General features: G+C 44.7%; 1 protein-coding gene across 2 annotated transcripts in view; it reads left to right on the top strand.

Moving 5' to 3' along the window:
• Window positions 1-4,113: 4,113 nt before the first annotated feature.
• Window positions 4,114-20,354, top strand: part of CORIN (corin, serine peptidase) — a gene marked incomplete at both ends in the record, with an annotated part of 183,377 nt that continues 167,136 nt past the window's right edge. Inside the window, one exon of one of the 2 annotated variants that reach the window (XM_080912225.1) lies at window positions 4,114-4,182. In XM_080912225.1, coding sequence (XP_080768351.1) covers window positions 4,114-4,182 — 69 coding nt within the window. Of the gene's footprint in view, window positions 4,183-4,391; window positions 4,659-20,354 lie in introns of those variants that run through there. The other variant, XM_080912224.1, reaches the window with a different exon arrangement.

The following is a 20,354-nucleotide window of genomic DNA, read 5'->3' as shown; positions in this document are numbered from 1 at the left end:
AACCATTATTATGCATTTTAGAAGCATGGTTTTGTGAAATACCTGGCACAGAGTGCTTTAAGAACTTTAATATGAGCATCTCCTACCTTTAAGACTTCTCCAGTAAACCTCAAACTTAACAAAAGAGGCTCTGGAAGTGGACTCACCTCACATTCGTCTTTTTCCTTTTATTGAAGACATCTTTCCTCACATATTCTGATTATTGTTTCCTCTCCTCTGCTCCTCCCACTTTCTCCTCACCTCCCCTGTGATCTGGATCTTTACCCTTTCTGTCTCTAATTACAAACAACAAAAAATAAAACAATCAGGCTTCTAAGGAGTAATAATAAAATAAGATGAAACAAAAACTAACATCAGAGTAGGACAAAGCAAGGAAAAAAGCTGAAGAGGGACAGGAGAGATACGGAGACCCCACTCATCCACACACGCAGGCATCACCTAAGACACTAAACCATAGGACATATATGTGTGCAAAGCACTTGCAGGGTAGAAGGGCAGGGATCCTAATATGACGCTGTGAGAAAAGGAACTTCCAATGATGTTGAGTTCATTTTCTGTTGGCCATCTACTACTGGGTATGCAGTAGTTTGTTTCCTCAGTGAAGCTCCCCTGGAAAAACTAAATTTTTATTTGCAAGGGGTTCTCAGTTGTAGGTAGACCTCTCGCATGCTGCCTCAGTCACCATCCCTGGAGTAAGGAGTACACACTAGCCAAAGGTGAGTGCATTTGAGCGATAAGATCGAATCAGACGCTCCTGAGTAGGATGACATGTACGGGTGTGCTAAAAATAAAATTCTTCTGAGATTTCCTTGTGGGCCAGTTCTTAGTGTCTTTGTCTCCAGTGAGTACCATAGTGGGTTAGAGGATGTTAACTCAGAAATATTAGGTCTGCATACAACATTATACATCATCACTGAGGACTTCACTATGTGGTAGATTATGGCAGGTGTGGATTGGTTTTCTGAGACAGTCTTACTATGCAGCTCAGACTGGTCTGAGGCTCTCTGTAGACCAGGCTGGCCTCAGACACAGAGATCTGTGTGCCTCTGCTTTCAAGTGCTGGGATTAAGGGTGTGGTGTGTCTCTACTCCTAGCATCTTTCCCTCTTAAGATAAACTCATCCTCCTCTGTAATACAATTCCAGTTTGCCTGGGTTTTTGCCCTATTTAATTTTGTTTCACTGTTTTGTATCTTTGTATCATCTGACAATGTGCTCTGATGATTTAATACCCTTCCCACATTATTTGCAAATATTTTCAGTAGCTGAGATATGTGAGTTCACTTTATTAATAGTTCATTTAGTTGTTCCACTGGAGTGACGTCCTCTGAAGGCATGAGCTCTGACAGCTAACAAGCCCCAAATGAATGGACCAGATCACTCATTAGATTACTCCTAAAATAAGCAGAGGAGGAGTGTGACACTTGTCCACCGTCATGCTGAGATGCCAACCACTTTGCTAAGAAAGTCCCCCTCCCCCGAAAGTACCTTAATTTGTAGTATGAAGGGCTAATTTGACCTATATTATGTCATGGCCAAATGTTACTCTGTAGAAATCACCCTGTCTAGAGACATACTTCTTTAAGTTAATTCCCTATAAGTCTCTTATTTAAAAAAAAAAAAAAAACTATTTGAAGCGTTTGTCTTAACATTTTGAGATATGCAGTATATAATTCTTATCTGAGGTCAGCATACCTCAAAATGGCACACCAGAACTTTGTGCATCCTTTTTGCTGTGAGATTCTGAACTTTAAGAAAGGGTTCTATTTATTCATATGACTCAGTCAAAGAAGATGAAGGCACAGAAAGTTATTTCTATGACTAACACACACACACGGGCATTTTTGTCAGTAATCCCCATAAATCTCTTTAAGGTTTGTGTTTATTTTTTAAATTATATGACTAGTTTGATATATGCCTGAAATGCTAGACAATAGAACTTTCAGAATGCTACCAGAAATGTTAATTTTTGTAAAATAAGGGTATTTTAAGATACTGGACAGCGATCACTAGTCTTTTAATAAATGGAGGCGCCGGAATCCAGCTGTAGAGCACCTACCTGCCTAGCAGAGCACACAACCACAGCTCTAATAGTGTAAGTTAAGTGTGTGCCATGAGTTTTTAAAGAAATAATTCCACAGTAATCATTTAAAAAAAAATCAGTGTGGGCCTTTGGTCCAGCAAAGGCTCCTTTTCCCAGTGTAGGGAAACACCAAGGTGCTGAGGTGGGAGAGGGTGGTTGGGAGAGGGAGCATCTTCATGGAAGCAAGGGGAGGGGGAGGGGAGGAGAGAGAGGGATAAAGGGGATAACATTTGAAGTGTAAATGCATAGAATTTGCAATAAAATTATAAAAAAATCTCTGACCATGCTTCATAATTAACTTGAAAATAAGATATGTTTGATTTTTTTACAGTATTAAGTCTAAACATAGACTAAACATAGGTGTTCACCCTTATTTCTTATACTGTGCCCCCAAGCAGCAAAAGGTGCCTCAACTACAGGTTCCAATACTCATGGCAGCTGGGGCTCTTAGGGAGTATTTGGAGGTTTACCTTATCAGGACAGCCTGCCTTAGGAACCCGGAATAGAAGAGCGAGGACCGCCATGAAGAATCTACTTAGGTTCGTAGTTCCCACAAGACTGCCACCAGGGGGCAGAACTTGGAAAAGAAAGCAACTCATCTTCGACTTCAAGATGCCTGTTCACTGTCCCACTCACAGACTGCTCAGCTCTGGCCCTCAGGGTGAACTTGGCAGATGTGTCTCCTGGGCTCTGGATTCTCAGATGGGGGCCCTGTGAGTGGTGATGTGTGCTAAAGCAGTGTCTCAGTAAGAACTCAGTCACAAAATGCCACCATCTCTGGGGAATGTCAGATCACTGCCAAGCAGATTACCTTAAACTGGTCACTCCACTTGCCTTTCGTTTCCGAGTTAAAGAGGACATGGATGATGTGCTTTATGCAGAGCCTGCCATTCTGGAACACTTCAGGTTTATGAATTATGAAATGCTTGTTAGAAATTGCATTCCTCACCGATGTTGGAATAACTTGAAGTCAGTGTCCTACATCTTTAACCACACGTAGATGCTATTTCCCACACTGCATCTCATTTCTGAAGCAAGGCACCTGTTACCACTCCCTTCCAGTTGTCCAAATGTGCCTTTGTCCACACAATGATCCTCAAGGGGCAGGTCATATTGTCTGCTTACTACATGTGGCCTCCTTTAATGGAGATGGGCTTCGGTATAACCTTGAACAGTTAATTGAAATTTTGAAGGTTTTGATTAAAAATACATTTAAAAATCATGTCTAAGAAAACTTAACTCTTTGTTATCCTTATTTTTTTCAATAAATATTTAAGAAGTGCCTTGACCTTCAATGCAACCTTTGCTTTGGAATGTCTACCCTGCTCTCCTCTCTGCCTTAGGCATGTGGCTGGCTCTCTGTCTGACAGGCACAAATTTGCTGGCACCTGATTTCAGCCCTTGTATGTCCTCATCAGACAGTCCCAGGCTGGAGTCCCCCCGGCTCACGGAGCTGTCTTGCAGGAGTAGTTTCCCCCCTAAACTTGTGGCAGAAGTCAGATTTGCAATCTGTGTAACGCCTGCCTTCGAACCCTTGCATCTTTTCAAACGCAACAAATTTGACAGTGGATTGCCAGTGTCTGAAGGCAGTCATTTTGATACTTGCCCGGCTCGATTCCTGTTTGGGAGTGGGAGGGGAGAATGTGGTGTTTGTAGAAAGCTCTTTACACTGCTCAACAAAGTTCTGGTCTTTGCCGCTCCTGTCCCATAGTTTAAGGGTTTGTTTCCTGGTGTGGAGGATGGGGGCAGTAGACTCTTGGTTCTCCATCTGCCATAGGAAAAACACAACTTTTTTTTGAAGGCAGGGGTGGGTATGGAGGAACTGTCTCATTAAGGGTTATGGGTAGGACCCAGAGACGCGAGTGAAGGGAGGGAGTGGTCTGCGGGTGGGGTCTGCCCAGCAGACAAAATATGGGGCTCCCATCCCCGGAGTACAACTTCACTCCGTGTGAGGAGAACACACCCGTAGTGCCTCTCCTAGAGATCCATAAGCAGAGAAAAGCTGAGCTAAGAGTGGACAGAGGAAAAAGATATGTTCACGAAACGGCCCCCCGCCCTTGCTCCGGAGGAGCACAGTCGCCGAGCTGACGCCCCAAAGAGGGTAAGATCCACCCTCCTCACTCCTCCAGCACACAGGTCTCGTGGCCCGAGTCTGGGTGACTTCAGAGTCAACCTTTTTCTCCCTGTCCCTTTCTCCCTCCATCGGGTGCCACCTCCTTCCTGTCCGTAGGTCAGTGAGCACAGACTCGCTCAGTGCTCTGCAGCTAGTCCCCAAGCGGACAGTCCTCCACTCCTGTGGTTTGGACAGTCATGGGCAGGGTTTCCTTCAGCGTTCGGGTCAGCTCGGTGCGGAGAGCCCGCTGCTCTTGTCCCGGACGATGCTACCTCTCCTGCAGAGTCCCTCCAGCCACCGCCCTCCAGGCACTGAACGGGCTTAGCTGCGCGGGGCTTCCGGGGGAGACTGCAGGTGGAGCCGTCGGATCCGGCCCCTCGGGGACCCGTGGCTTCCTCTCCGGGTCCAAGTTCCAGGCTCCCGGCAGCTGGAAGGATTGCTTTGGAGCCCCTCCTGCTCCAGACGTAAGCCTGCATCCCTACTGCGCGCAGCCCTGCTATTGGCACCGTGACTAAGTCCCATTTGTAGTAGCGTTCCCCACTGGGGATCAATCGGTGCTCCGGGATGTTCCTATGCATTTATGCATTGGCACCGCACAACTAAGTGCTAGGAACACCCCGGTCCCCTGTTCGTGAACTTACTCTGGAACTGTTACCGGCCCCGGGCACACCGAGCACAGTCCGCAGTTTGCTGCGCAAGTTTTGAGCTGCTAGGGTTTGGGACACTTACCCCCCTTCCAGCCCCGCCCCCACCCCGCAGCCCTGGGAAGGGTTATTCTTGCTGCCACGATCTGCAGAGAAAAGAAAGGGCACTGCAGAGGGCCCCCTTGACCTGAGAGCCCCAGGAAACCCACTCTAGGTTTCAACCACCCTTGTTTGCTGGTTGTTAGGGTCTTGGAGTCTGTTGGTCACCGCCAGGATCCCGAGTGCGCAAAGGCAGGACAGGACTAGCCAGTGTCAGCAGGGAGAGAGGGCGGTTAGGAAGGCGTCTTGAGGTGGTGTCTTGTCAGGTGGCTAGAACTCAGAGCGGGGACTTTCGTGCCTGACGCGGAGGCGGGAGAATGCTAGTGGGCACGCTTTGCGCAGCTTCCCATTTTGGGGACCGAGGTGGGGACTCAATCCCCATCCCATTGAAACTTCTCAGAACATAGCGCTGCGAAGGCTTACAGAACAAGGCTCCAAGGGTCCCTGTGCCCCCGCCTGCGTCTCTGCTTTGTAGTCATTCCATTTTTAGGATAGGAAGGATTCTACTGAAGGGTGCACAAGTCCGCCCGCAAGAGAACACCAGAGAGCCACGGGAAAGGGAGCCAAGCTCGGACTCACTGCTGCTTGCTGTACAAGGGCGCATTTTGGCAGAGCTTTGAGGTTAGAGGTGCGGCAAACATTAATTTTTGGCAAATCTCCCAAACAAACCACAACAACTAGGCTTTTGGGGTGTGTGTCAGTGATAATACCACCAAAATTCATCGTTTCCCCGGCACCCACTAGGCTCAAAATCAGTTTCCATAACCAGGGTTCTGGGATTGATGTCTGCGTAGGTGCTCAACTGAGCAGTTAGGACCTGCACACTCCTAATGACAAGAGTTTTTATTGTATGAAGTATCTTTAGGCCGAGTGGAACTTGGAATAACCCAATCCTCAGGAAGCTGTGAAGCTTTTGTGTGTGTGTGTGTGTGGGGGGGGTCCTGTTTCAGAAAGTTCCGTGTGGGATAGGGTTACAATACAAATGAAAACCTAAATTGTCTTTCTAGTGAGCTAAGGAGAGAGAAGAAATTATGCTTTATTAATCTCTCTGTAGAGTTCCAAGAATGAGGACTTTTGTTGTTGTTGTTGTTGAAGACACGGAATTGATTCCAGCAGAAACTTTACCCCTAAGGTTGTAGAAAGCTCAGCGATAGAAGAGTGGACAGGAGGCGTCTGCCATATTGAGAAGGCAAACGGCTGTGGGGGAGGTTCTGCTAACTCCAGGACTGAACAGGGAGAGGTCGGGGTAGGGGTAAGAGGTGGACTGACTGTACTCATGTGCACTGAGGCTCAGGGTGGTCAGGGTGATGTCCATCTCTGTTCAGGGTCTCCAGGAACATCATTAAGGCATGGCCCCAGTTTCCTTAGAGCAGTAATTGCTGGAACCCCCCTTCCCGCATAAAGCTCAGTGTCTCTGGAAGGTTTTAGCATAGCCACTGGAGATTTTGGGGCGCCACTCTGGGGACTAGGGGACGGGGGTCATTCAAGCTCATGGAGGACAGTGCCATCCTGTCTGTACAGGCTTGTGCTTCAGGATTGGAGGGGAGTAAGAGACATGGGTTTATTTAGAGCTAATCACCCCCTTGCAACCATTTTCAGATAGACATTCTTTAAATAGTTGCATGTTCCCATGCAGAGCAGGAGGCAGACCCAAGGTCTAAGGCAAAAAAGAAGCAAAGGAAAGGTAAAAGGTCGGGTTCTTCCTTCCTTCCTTCCTTCCTTCCTTCCTTCCTTCCTTCCTTCCTTCCTTTCTTCCTTTCTTCTTCTTCTTCTTCTTCTTCTTCTTCTTCTTCTTCTTCTTCTTCTTCTTCTTCTTCTTCTTCTTCCTCTTCCTCTTCCTCTTCCTCCTCCTCCTCCTCCTCCTCCTCCTCCTCCTCCTCCTCCTCCTCCTCCTCTTCTTCTTTTCCTGTTAGGCATCAATGAGGCAATGGATCTGAGCCTTTAAGGAAAGCCGCCTCCGACACGGAGAGAAGGGAGATAGGAGGGCGATGCCTTCTGAGAGCGGATAGCCAGCGTCCCACTTTTCTTTCTCTAGCCCTCACGATACTGTTACTTCTGTCTGCCTTCTTTACCTCAGTCTCTGCCAGTGCTGCTGTGGGGGCCCCCTGGGGGCTAGGAAGTGCTGTAATGCCAACCATTTGCTGAAAACAGCCAAGACAGGCAGTGGCTATTTGTCCTGCCAGCAACAAGTATACCTTCATGTCCCGTTTGCACCTTCTATTTTACCCAGGCCAGTGGGAAGCCATAGTGCTTGGCTTAAGGAGACTGAACAAAGCTTTCGGTTCCCATGGATAGGTCAGGTAAACTCATACTTGCTTTGCTTGTTCCTCCAAATACCTCTCTCCGTCTCCCTCCCTTTTCTCCCCCTCCCCTTCCCCCCACCCCTTTCCCCATCTCCCTCTGGTGCAAACAGAGGAAGAAGGTGCCATAGAGAAGCATTTCTTATGGGGGAGAACATGGTTTTGGTGTGAGAACTCCAGCTCTGGTATTTTGTTTTTAATTATTCATCTGTTTTTATTTTATTCATCTGTTTCAAGTTTTAACAAACCTTTTGTTATTATGGATGTGTGCACACTGGCGTGAGGTCAAGTGTGTCGCAGCATGTGTGTGGAGGTCAGAGGACAGCTCTGTGCAGTTTGTTTTTTCCTTCTGCCTGTAGGCAGGTTCCGGGGATTGAACTCATGTTGCCAGCACTGCGCAGCAATTGCCTTTCTTGCTGAGCCATATCACTGGCCCCTCCGGCTCTAGTATTTAAAAGCAGCCAGACTGTCATCTCTCCGAGTCTGTTTCTTCCATCAGAAACAGGAGTTGGTATCGTTTCTGCCTTCAGGGACTTGATGAAGGAAATATTGATTACAAGTAACTATACACAGTAGATGGTGCATTCTACAAAGCCTCATTATTTGAGAAAACCCTTCTTCATTGGGGTCTTGATGCTCAAAAAAAAATCATATATATTTAGTATATACAACTAGACGTTGATATAAGATTGTTTCCCTGAATCCATTGCCACAATTAATTTCACAAATGCCTCTGACACCTCAAGTCAAGACTATGGCACCCCAGTCTTAGGAATAGGCTCTGCTTCAAAGGCTCTTTAATCACCAAATAGTCCCCTACTTGATGTCCCAGTAGTAATAAGAATCAAGGCACTTGAATATTGAGTTTGATGTTTGGTACAAAATCCACTTGAGTGCTTGGTTTGTGTAGGTTGAATGGCTACCCCACCTTACCCTGTTGGATCCTTCCAGAACATACCATCATTCAACAGACTACATTTTACTTCTTTTCTCTCTCCTGTCCTAGCATGTCAGCTTTCAAAGGCAGAGACAGTTCAGGATCTTTCCTTGTTGTTCAGCTATTATAGGAATGCTTGGTAAACAGTGGGTACCTAATAGTTATCTGTGAGTGGCTGGGGTCAATTTGGACCTAGTAAGAAAGGCAAGGTGTGACGTTAGTTTCCAATGGCTGCCATGACAAAAAGGGAAAAGCATGTATGTGCAGTTTTAGGAGTCCCACATTTGAAACCAAGATGTCCGTAGGATTGGTCCCTTTGAAGTGTTTGTGGAAGAATGCTTTCCCTAGTCTTCCCAGTTTCTCCTGACTATTCCTCTAAGTTCCTTTCTCTCCATATCTGCCCTATTGTTTTCAGGACACCCATCACACTGGAATGGCAACCTACCCAAATCTTTACTTCCTAAAAGGTGGTTCTCATTGTGCTGAGGCAAATATGCTTTAGAGGAAGTAATGTCCATCAGGGTCATTACTCTTGCAGACAAGCTGCCACTATGCTGTGGGAAGAGGATGCTTTGCTGATAAGAGTTTTCTACCTGGGTGGAACTCCAGCCATTGTGTTTAGGGGCCCTTTCTTGGGTTGTTACCACCCAAGATTTTCTCTAGCTCTTATGAAAAGAGGACCATGATGCCCTAGGGCACAGGCTGCTCTGTCTGTCTCTCTCTTGGCACTTGCCGGGCACTGTTGAAGGGTGTCTGGTACCTGCAAACTTTGTCTTTCTCTCACCCTGCAGGCAGCTGGCCCATCAGCTCTCCTACGGGACATTTCTTTATGTCCAGCCCCTCAGAGCATGCATGGCTGTTCCTGATTAGGCTGACAGGAGGTATAGAGAGGTCCTGAGGGAGACCTGTGTCATTGTTCACCGGAGGTGCTGATGTAAGAAGCTCAACATGATGCTCATGCAGAAAGCATGGTACTGAGCCACCAGGCTGAATGGGAACGGGGGACGGAAAATAACAGGGTGGGTTGTAAAGGCCATTTTGGTGGTACCCATGTGCTTGCTTAGGTCAGGGTCCTTCAGGTCAGTGACATTTGAAGAGTTCTATCTGTTTCCAGTACCTGAGGGGAGTTCTAAGGAAAAGTCCTGTGCTATCCTGCACCATTGTCATTTAATTACAGTGCCCCCTTGCAGCCAATTAGGGAAGATAACATCTGGAGACTTCAGTTTGAGCCTTTGATTTTTCTGAAACAGGGTCTCATATAGCTGAGGATGGACTCAAACTCCCCATGTAGCTAAGTCTGGCCTTGAACTTATGGTCTTCCTGCCGTACCTCCCAAGTGCTGGTATTGCAGGCATGTATGACTATATCTGGTCTGACGATGCTGGGATCTCAGACTTGGGGACTCCATCACCTCCTAAAGTGTGAAAGATTGATTTGTGAGTAGTTTTGTGTGACTTCCTCCAACTAGGACAACACAGCTACCCTAGGGTGTGTGTATGTGTGTGCAGAAGACACGTGCAAGATTTTATGTTTTAGTTGTTATCCCTTTTCCCCAATCCCATTCCTCTCCCACCCATTGCCTCCATGAAGGTGCTCCCTCTCCCAACCACCCTCTCCCACCTCAGCATTTTCCCTACACTGGGAGAATGAGCCTTCACTGGACCAAAGGCCTCTCCTCCCATTGATGCCAGAGAATGCTATCCTCTGCTGCATATGCACCTGAAGCCATGGGTCTCTCCATACGAACTCTTGGGTACAGTTTAGCATGGAGAGGAACAGATTCTCTTATCCAGTTGATAAGAGCTTATATGCTGGGCATGGGACCTATACTTGGGCATCTATTGGTGAAGGAAATGAAGCTTTGTATACTCAGGAAGTTCAACTTCTAACTAAGCAATCAATCATGCAACAGGAATGCAGGGAAGAGAGACTTGGCTGAAGAAGTGACCCAGTGACCCGAGTGAGCACAGTGACAGAGCATTCTGCTCTAGACTTTATGACCCGGTGACCTTTGTAGACTGGTCTTAGGTCAGTGTTAAGGATCTCTGCTCTTTCTTTTTCTTAGTTGGAATGATGGGTTAATTAGGTGCTCCACTGAGCCGTCTGTTCCACCCCTGGGGAAGCCGATCATGTGGAATCCAATGATGGGAATTACACTGTTCTCCTTCGCTGAGGATTTTCAAGGCTTATCTTTGTGGTACCTATTATCACCTTTGTCCATTTCAGAGTCTCATCCCGCAGGCAGGCAGGCAGGATGCTTTACCTCTGGGGAGGGGGGGGTTGTGGAAGCCAACCTGACATTGGTTTGCTTAATATTTCTCTTATCTTTAAGACAATTTTTGCTCAAGTCAGGCGAGATCAGAAATGGGAGTTTATCCAGCAGGAAATGGATACAGGACTCGGTTAACCTCTCTTCACCCTGGTTTCCTCAGGGGTGAGCTGGGTCCTATTCTTCTGTGTAGGAGAGCTCCATTTTTAATGTGGTGGCCAGTGCCTTTGCCATTTACTCTCTTCTTCCCCCTTGGCCTTTGTGACAGTTGATGAGCCGGCAGCCACTCTCCTCCTGACACCAGCTTTGTGGGCTTTTTATAGCGCCACTTCTCGGACTCCCTGACACCAACTCAGTGCCAACAACTCAACTTAGTTCTGACAGTTTACCAGGAGATAAAGAGCTTGTCCCTCAAGACACCTCCACATGTTGATAGCAGGTTTCCAGCTGCCTGACCTCTGACTCCTGAGCTGTAAGCCAGGGAGACCCCGCACCCACTCCTGAGGTGCAAAGAGTTGGTATGTCTCTCAGAGCTCAGAGAGACACTTTTCTTAAAAGTTACTGATTTATGATGAAGAGGATGAAGGAACAGCCAGGAGAAGGGGTACAGTAGCGTTCAGGTATACCCCCTATGACATGCAGATACATTAGCTAAACAACTCTGACACTCTGAATCCCAGCATCCAGCAGTGTTGAAGGAGGCTTAATTAGACAGGCACAGCTGATTGATAATTGAATTTTCAGCACCCCCTTTGGGGAAGGGGGTTGGAAACCCCTTCAGCTTCTAATCAAGGCCTGGTCTTTCTGGCAACCTGCCCCATTCTGAAGCTATTTAGTGGCCCATCAGGAATCCAGAGTCACCTCATTAGAACAAGAGGTGACCTTATCCCTGCTGCCGCTCAGGAAATTCCAAGGGAGGATTCAGGAACTTTGTGGGAAGGGGATGAGGAGCGCCGCCTGGGCAAGAGGCGCCCACGCTCACAGAACTTTCCATTGGTTTTCCTCTCAGTGACTGTTTCCTGGTGCTTATTATCCCGAGCCTCAGCCAAGGACAAAATTGCCTGTCCAATACCTGTAGAAACTGAATCAGAGAAAAGTTGACAGGCGGGTAATTTCGATCATCACAGCCCCATGTTTTTCTGAGGGTCCCACTTTGCTGCACACAGGTCAGAACTGAAACTATGTAGGGGTGTTAGGAGGAAGGGAGAAGGAGTAGGTACAGAAACAGTTTTTCACTACACTGCCCAGAATCTAGTTGGGAGACACGCGTGCTCGAGGGTACCCCCGAGGAAGAATTTGGTGCCAGAGAAAAATGTTCCTTCTTAAATAGCTATGGATTTAAATTTGTGAACTAGGAGAGAACAAACAAAATGTCCTCAGAATAGCAAAGGAGCTGAATTATCAGGTCATGAGAGAATGCTAAGGTCTCTGGAGTCTCGGAAGGTTGGGTATGAGACAATTCTCTAAGAAGAGGAAGCTTTAGTTAGCCTGAGTCAGGACTGTACCAGACAGCCCTGGGTGCATAAATCTTTCTCCCTCATAGCCAACCAATGGGGGGTTCCTCTGCAGAGTTCCTTTCCCTTACTTTGCCCATAGACATGTGGAGAGGACTTGGGAACAGGGCTTCCTGAGAGGAGCTGGGTAGATGTTTAACATTTTCCTTGCGGTTATTGGTTCCAGGGAGTACACTTAGCTGTGTGAGTCCTAAAACGATATCTCTCTTGATCTGAAATATGGGTGTTGGGGAGTCAGCTGTCCTCGAGGAGATTAAAAGAAACACTGCCTTTCAAAGTCAAGTCTCTCCCACGTGTAAGACAAGAGCAAAAGCAATAAAAAAATTTAATGTGACCTCTGTCCAGAAGAAACGGAGTAACCGCAGACACTGTCTATTGCTGAGATTACAACCAAACTCAATGAGCCAAATGTTAGTATTGATTTTCCTTTGGCTCAAAATCTCCAAAATTTTATAGTTTTAACGTGTAAAAAATATAACTTTTAAATCTTTTACCTTGTTTTTCTTGTAACAAATCCTTATGCTTCATAACTCTTCTATTAGTATAAATTCAAACCAGCAACATCCCACGTTCTCAATGCATCTCACTGAGTAATGCAGAGGTACTCAAGGGCTGTTGACACAGAATCAGGGAAGACGAAGCCTTCAGGTCTGGTTGAGCTGACGATTATGAGAAGCCAGCCCATCCTTGGTTATGTGGGTGTGTGGGAGATGTCATTACTTAACTCAGGTCAGTGTTACCAGACAGTAATATGATTAAGATGTAGGTGGGGGAGTTGTGCTTTAAAGAAGCAGGAGGAGACCACAAACTGAGAAGCCCAGGTTGCATTTTCAGCTTGAAAGGACAGGTATTAGTCTGCCCGAAGCACCTTCCAGGGAAGCGGCCCCAAGGATGTCTTGATTTAGTCCAATGAGACTTATTTCAGGCTTCTTCCTCCAGAAGGAAAGAGGACATTGCTTTAACTCACTAAACCTGTGATAATTTGTAAGCACAGGATAGGAAACCAATACATCACTAATACATTACTGCTAGCATTCTTCCCAGGTCTTCTCGGAATGTGTTCCCCTGAACTGCTTCCTCTTGGCTTCAATTTTCCCCCATGGCCTGTCTTTTCTCCCCCAACCCCTAGGTTGGAGTTTGATTCATTTGATGGCAAAGCTCAGTCTATATCTTAACTGACTTAAACAGGGAAGAAAGCTTTTTCATAGTAGGTTACAGTATGTGGCATAAAAAAGGAAGTTGGATAAAAGCTCTCATCTCTCTTCACAACTGACTTAATTGGGGAGAGAAAGCTAAAAAGTATTTTCTTTAATTGATTGCGTTATATTGCATGAGTGTGGTGTGATAATGTGATTATGTACACATGTTGGTTGAGGAGAGAGTGTGTGTGTGCATATATATGTATGTGTTTGTGTGTATATGTGTGGTTATGTGTGTATGTGTTTGTATATATGTGTGTATATGTGTATATGTATGTATGGTATATTTGTGTGTATATATGAGTGTGTCTGTGTGTGTATGTTTATGTGTGTTTGTGTGTGTCTGTGTATGTGTGTGTATATGTGTATGCCAGTGTCTGTATGTGTATGTTTATGTGTGTATGTGTGTGTGCATTTGTACACATGTATATATAAGGCAGCCCCAAGTCAATTTCAGTTGCTTTCCTTAGTTGCGTAGGGTATGAATCCTCCTTTCTCCACTCAGTGCCAGAATTACATACCATGGCCCTAGCTTTTACAAGGTCCTAGGGGTCAAAGTCAGGTCCTCATCTTGTGTGGTGGGTACCTTACTGACGATCATTTCCCTAGCTAGTAGAAAAGTATTTCTAAGACTAACGCCCACTAACTAAGAAACACACTACTATGAGAACTGGCAAGTTAGTGTCAGCCTATGAACATCACTGATGGTATCAACATAAAGTGCTGGAGGACCATCCTCTGGAGCCGCATCTCCCCAGCAGGCCACCATCTGGAGGGCCTTGTCTCCCTGGGACTGTTGGACCCTCTGTCAGTCTCTAGTTCGGTGTATCTAACACAAGGCTCAAAATCCATAGTTCATCAATTCCAGGGTGCTTCTGTTGACCATCTGGCTTTCAGGAGGAGCTTGGGGTGATATATATTCATGTGGAGGGAGACATATATTTGCTGAGAAAGACCCACAGTGGCCTCAGGGACACAATCCTCTCATTTGCAAGCTCAGCTGTCACTGAGGAACTTGGGGTGCACTGCAGACCCTGTATCTTCTGTTTTGTGTATCTCACACACTCTGAGGTCTAAAGAAGATGGAAATCCCAAGATCCCCACATTTCAGCTAAAAATACCTTTTTTGCCACGTGTCAGTTGAGTTCTCCGATTTCCCAGCTGGGGCAACATGGGGCTACCCCAGGGGAAAGTCTATAAGCAGAAAATACCAGGCTAAAAATAGTGCTGGGGAGGCCCCAGCAGAGCTCTCACACCCAGCTGCCCACTTGGGATACTCAAGGCCAGGGATAGAGTGGGGGAAGGGAGGGCCCTCCAAGACCACAGCGGTAGAACACTCAGGTCATTTTCTCTGCCTAGTAGGAAAGGCTCCCTTGTTCCCTTGACCTGGCTTCTGTGGTCACATCTTAGTTTAGATGAATATGGCCCTGGTGACTCTTATCCTGCCTTCTGTATAACACGGAAACTGAGCCCCCCAATCTGTTGAAAATGAAAAGAGATGAATGAGACACTACTCCAAGCTCCCGGGGAAGAAATGGCTTCTTTCTGGGCTGGCAGTGTGGGGAAGAGGTGGAACTCTTGCTCCGAATATAGATGGCCTAGTTCAGTCCTACACAGAAAAAAAATCAATCAATTAATTAATAAGGAAAAGGAAGACCCCTCCTGGGGAAGTCACCTCCTCCCAGTGAATAAAATAGATGGGTTATTTAAAAATATTGTTAAATAAAAATAAAGCAAGCATGTATGCATAGGTAGATGGAGAGATGGCTCGATCGCTTGCTTTCTGAGATGTGGTGTCACTAAGCAGCCCAGGCTGGCCCTGATCTCCATACTCATTGGCTTCAGCCTCTGAGGTGCTGGAATGCAAGGCTATGTTCCTCACCCCGCTTATCTCATTTCTATTTACAGAGAGATCTTTCCCTTGGAACGTGTGTTGTCACTTCTAAAACACACAAAGAAGCACCAAAAGAATGTCCAAATAGCTCCCTCTTTTTTTTCTTTTTTTTCTTTTTTTTCCTTTTTTTTACACGTTTGAAACCTTTTGACATCTCGTTTTGTTCGGCTCTGTCCTGAACCATCCCTTTGTTCAGCATGCTTGTAGCGAATAAACTTCTGTGTGGTCATCAGCAGCTCCCATTAGTTATTAGTCTTGGTTCTGTTGCGTTTCTATTCGAGTCACCTTACTTCCCTTACTAATGGCCCCAAAGTGTACAAACAATATCACCAGCAGTTCAGATGGGCCGGAGCAAAGGAAGCAAGTGCATCTTTTAAGTGGAACAGTTAATGGCGTTTTGTTTATTTGTTTATTTTCTTTTTCTTTTCTTTTCTTTTTTTCCAGTCCTGCTTGTCCTAGAATTCACATTGTCGACTAGGTTGGCCTCAAACTTAGAGATTTGCCTCTACCTCCTGAGTGCTTTGGGATTAAAGGTGTACTTTACCACTGCCCTGATGTTGTGGGGTTTTATAAGAAAAGAAAAGGTCATGTGATGGAGAACGATTCTATCCCCCCAAAATACTGATGAACGAGAAAAACAATTGGGGTGGGGTTGCTGTCAAATTACTACTACAAAACATTACTACAACAGCCACAGTGCATGTGCATATGTGTTTAGTCAGTGTGCTAGACACATCAACACTGTCTGTGTAGGCTCACAGGGAGTGCACTGTTAGGAGGTGTGGCCTTGTTGGAGGAAGTGTGTCACTGGGGGAGGGCTTTGATGTCTCAGACGCTCAAGACCTGCTCCAGTGGCTCACTGTCTTCCTGCTGCCTATGGGGTAAGACATAGAACGTTTGGCTGCCTGTCCAGCTCTGTGCTGGCTTGTGCACTGCCAGGCTTCCCGCCATGATGACAATGGATTCACTTCTGAACAGTAAGCCAACCCCAGTGAAATGCTTTCCTTTATGAGTTGCTTATGGTCATGGTCTCCCTTCACAGCAACAGAAATCCCAACTAGGACACACAGATAAGGAAAACTGCCCGGGGGTGTCGGTCTTCTCTCTTTGGCTCTTAATGCCTTCTCTGACTTCATACCGACTCACAGCATAGTGCCTGCAGGGGAGAGTCTCTCATCTGAGTCCCTATGGAGCAAGGGGCACAGAGAGGCAGGAGGGAAGCAGAAACTTCTTACTTTTACATTTTAATAACACAAGTTATTAGTTCCCGAGTTGCACCAGCATTGTGTGGGCATGCCTAGCTCACAGTGATGCTCTGGGGTCGGGACTATGTAGGAAAGAACAAGAGAAGAATAGGAAGATGCAAAGAGAGTTTAGAAACATGACTTGACCCTTTCCCGAGTTGCACGTCCACCCCATTAAGAATTAATGAATGCTGGACTTCTGTCGTGCTCCTGCTACCAGTAGCATAAAACATTAGACATTCAACACAAGCACACACTCCTACTAATTCGAAGCCCTTCAGAAACATGGCCGTAAATTAATTATTTCTATTCCCGTTAGCCTCCAAATGAACACGACTCAGACTGATTTATTTATTCGGCCGTTGCACAATTACTGGGGAAATTACTTCTAATCTATTTTTCCAACTCGAGACTGTCTACTTTCCCAGCTGTGCTCCCCAGATAGTTGCTGTTTGGGTCTTCCCAGGTTATTTCTGCTCCATCAGGCTGTTGTGGAGGGGAGGGCTCACTCATGTGCTCCTGATCTAATGTGGACCTTTCTCTGTCTTCTCCCTCTTTCTCCCTTCTGCTCCTCTCTCCTTCTCTCCTTGTGGTCCCTACCTGTGAGTCCAAGCCCAGTCACTGAAAACAGCCCCTTTCTACTTCTCCCCAGTAATTGGCTGTAGCCTCTTTTGTTTAACCACTAGCTTTAAACTTGGGAGCAAGATTTATATGGCATCATTTGGTGTGTGTGAGGATCTGCTCATCTGGGGCAACCAGATCTTGGGGGCCAGTATTTAGCGTTTGAACACATAGCAACACCAGACCAAACCCCCAACACATGGTAGATGAGGTTCTTGTTGTTCTATTTCTTTCCCATATATTTTTAAAAGAGGAATAAAAAAGTATAACATGGGTAGAATTTTAAGGATTTTCATACTTTCATGGTATTTTCACATTCCTCCCCATTGCTGAACAACTTAATTTTGGATTTGTTTGGTGATCAGAACAAAATGAGGTACAAGATACAAGAGCATAGAGGTGGATGACCACACCTACAAAGGTAGGATGGTAACTCCAAGGAGCAAAGTTTATGTGGATAGGCAGGTGCTGGTTAGTTTAAGTGATCAATGCCCACGTAGGATTAGGGAATCGAGTACATCCAGCAGCATATGGGCACCTGGGGAGGGTTAGCATGGCATCCATCTGGACAATAGGAAGAGCAAGACAGATTAGGCACAGGGTGGGTGATTAGCCAAATGATCTAACAGGAGAACAATCCACATCTCACACTCTTGGGGAAAAATATATAGATGCACACCACTAGGTAAACCTAGGGACCCGTGACACAGGATTAGAAATGGAGAAATGAAGGTAATGTGATGAGAAATACATAACTAAACTTAGATTATTAGATGCTCTGTGTGGACACACCTAATGTGCCCAGGAGAGAAAGGAAGAAAGATGTATAATCTTCAAAGGCTTGACTTCATCTAGGACCCACCTACTAAGATTTCAATCCCTGGCAAAATGGCACCTTGTCTTCAACCCAGGAGTCTGGAGGTGGGACAAACATTTCATATACAAGACATATATACACATATAATATATGTATTACATATTATACATTATATATTATATATTATAGATTATATATATCTGTATGAAGTGTATGTATAACATGGATACATGTGTAATATGCATACATTTGTATAGCATGTGCATGTGTGGAGGGCATACTATATTAAACTTTCAACTCTAGTTCTATGTCCTAGAGAAAAATGACAACCAGGACATTCCAAGGCAGATGGGAATGCTCTGTCAGTTCAATGGGATGTTCCTAAAACATGGATTTGTTCAAGTTCCATGAAGAAAGGACAGACTGAGGCAAATACAAGGTTCCAGAACCTTTGCTTGCAGGACACAGGGACACTTCCTGAATGGTGTTGACACATCAGGGGGACATGGAAGTAAGCTTGAATGGGTTTCTAGTGGCCAAACAGATGGCAGGTTGAACATGGAAAGGAATAATGACATTAATATATCATAAGCTACTGGATAAAATAGATTTCCTGAATGTGCATGTGTGTGTGTGTGTGTGTGTGTGTGTGTGTGTGTGTGTGTGTGTGTGTATGTGTGTGTTAGGGGTTGTTTGTTTATAGTGTCTCAGGTAATGCATAAGCTACTATGTAACCAGGGGTGATCTCAAACTTCTAATCCTCCTACCTCTGTCTGGGCTCATTCAGTGCTGCGTACTGAGCCTTGGCTCTGTGCATGCTAGGCAAGAACTCTGCCCATTAAGCAACATTTGCAGCCCCATGTTGAATGAAACAGGAAACCATGCATTTGCTTTTATTTAAAATAATACTAATAAAAACAACCGAAAATTTAAAGGGAAGGAATAGTAAGAAAAGTTGAAGCACCCTTCAGTGAATGTCTTTTAATGACAGCAGAAGAGGTAACAATGTGAAAATTGGGAGACTTGCTTCACACACTCTTATCATGTAGTTGATATGATGATTATAATGAGTAAAAATGGTCAAACTGATAAAAAGCAACGGGAATATAATATCACTTTAATAATATTTCTTCTGAAGATGTCAACATTTAACATTAAACTGTAACTGGGGAATATTCTAGAGAATTGCTGATTAGTAATTTACAACGTGTTAAACTCATGGAAATGAGATTGAAGAATGACTAAGACAAAATAAAACTATGAAAACTAAGTATTGTCATAATTATAAAGTTGCCCTTCGTGGTGCGATGTGCTATTAGAGCTACCGGAGAATCCTGAATGGGGCCTGGGGCCTGGCAGACGTACATGGCTTAATTTCTTGGCTTTGATGGCCATATTTTGGTTATCTTGGGTGGGGGGTGATTCATGGTTGCAGGAACTATATCCATCAGTAAATTACAAAAGAACACGACATCTAGGAAGCAGTTGAGTATCAAGTTATTTGAATAAGAAATTCTTTATTCTTTAAAAAAAAACACTTTCCCCCCAAATTATAGGCATTTAAATTTCTTTTAAAAGGAGACAAAGACATTTTTGCTTTTATGAGCTTTTTCTGCTGTCGTTGTTAACTTCTGTATACACATGACAAACTTTACAGCTATGGAAATTATTATTTTTTCTCTAGTAGGAAGCTTAGTATAATGATAATAGGAAAGTTGATTTGATAATTATAAAATGATATTTTAAAAATACTTTAGTTGGAAATAAGATTACTTATAATAGTTAATTCACAATCATAACTTTTAATTGTATATTTCTTCCAGAGTTTAAAGGTTGATCGATCAAGGCAAGTATTAAACATTAAAAGAAAATAATTGAATTTGCTTAGCCTGCCTTGGTTTTGATCTGAAGGCTGACCTTTGTATAAGCATATTTGGTACATTTATATTAAACATATTTCTAAACATTTATCATTTCTATGTTTTGTTTTGCCTTAAAAATACAGACAACTTTAGCACTGGTAATAAAATTGAGACAGTTGAGCAATGTTATATATCCTTTGTGAAATATATTAGCATCTGAAAATGTTTCATTGTTAAAATTACTAACTGTGAAAAAATGTTGAAACCAAATTGAAAAATATGATAGATGGAGCTCTGGGAGATGTACACTTGAATCCTCTCCATTGCCAACGTTTTATAATTTTCAGAGTTGTTATGTAATTCTTCATACTGTGGATATTCTGACCACAAAAGTCAAACATTTATTACTGTTTAACATCATAAGCATGAATTAACATATTAAGAAATAAAACTTCCAGTGGAAAGAAGTCTAGTTATTTGGTTAAGGCTGTGTTGTGTGTTGCTCTCGCTACCTTGCCTGACCTCGGGGTACAAACTGCTCTACCAGCTCCTGTCCCGAGAATGTTGGATCTGCAGATGAAAACACAGACACACACACACACACACACACACACACACACACACACACACAGTTGTTCGGTTTCAGCTTTTCTTTTTTGGCCCAGTTGCTGGGCTCTACTTCTCTCCCACCTGGAGAAGTGTGCCCTTATTAATACTCTTAGCTTTGCACCTCTCCTTCTGCCTTTGACTTTAGTTACTC

This window comes from Micromys minutus (assembly GCF_963924665.1).
Source record: "Micromys minutus genome assembly, chromosome: 1".
Classification (NCBI taxonomy): Eukaryota; Metazoa; Chordata; class Mammalia; order Rodentia; family Muridae; genus Micromys; species Micromys minutus.
The sequence above is the reverse complement of the archived record's forward strand: the minus strand, read 5'-3'. Positions and strand labels throughout refer to the sequence as shown.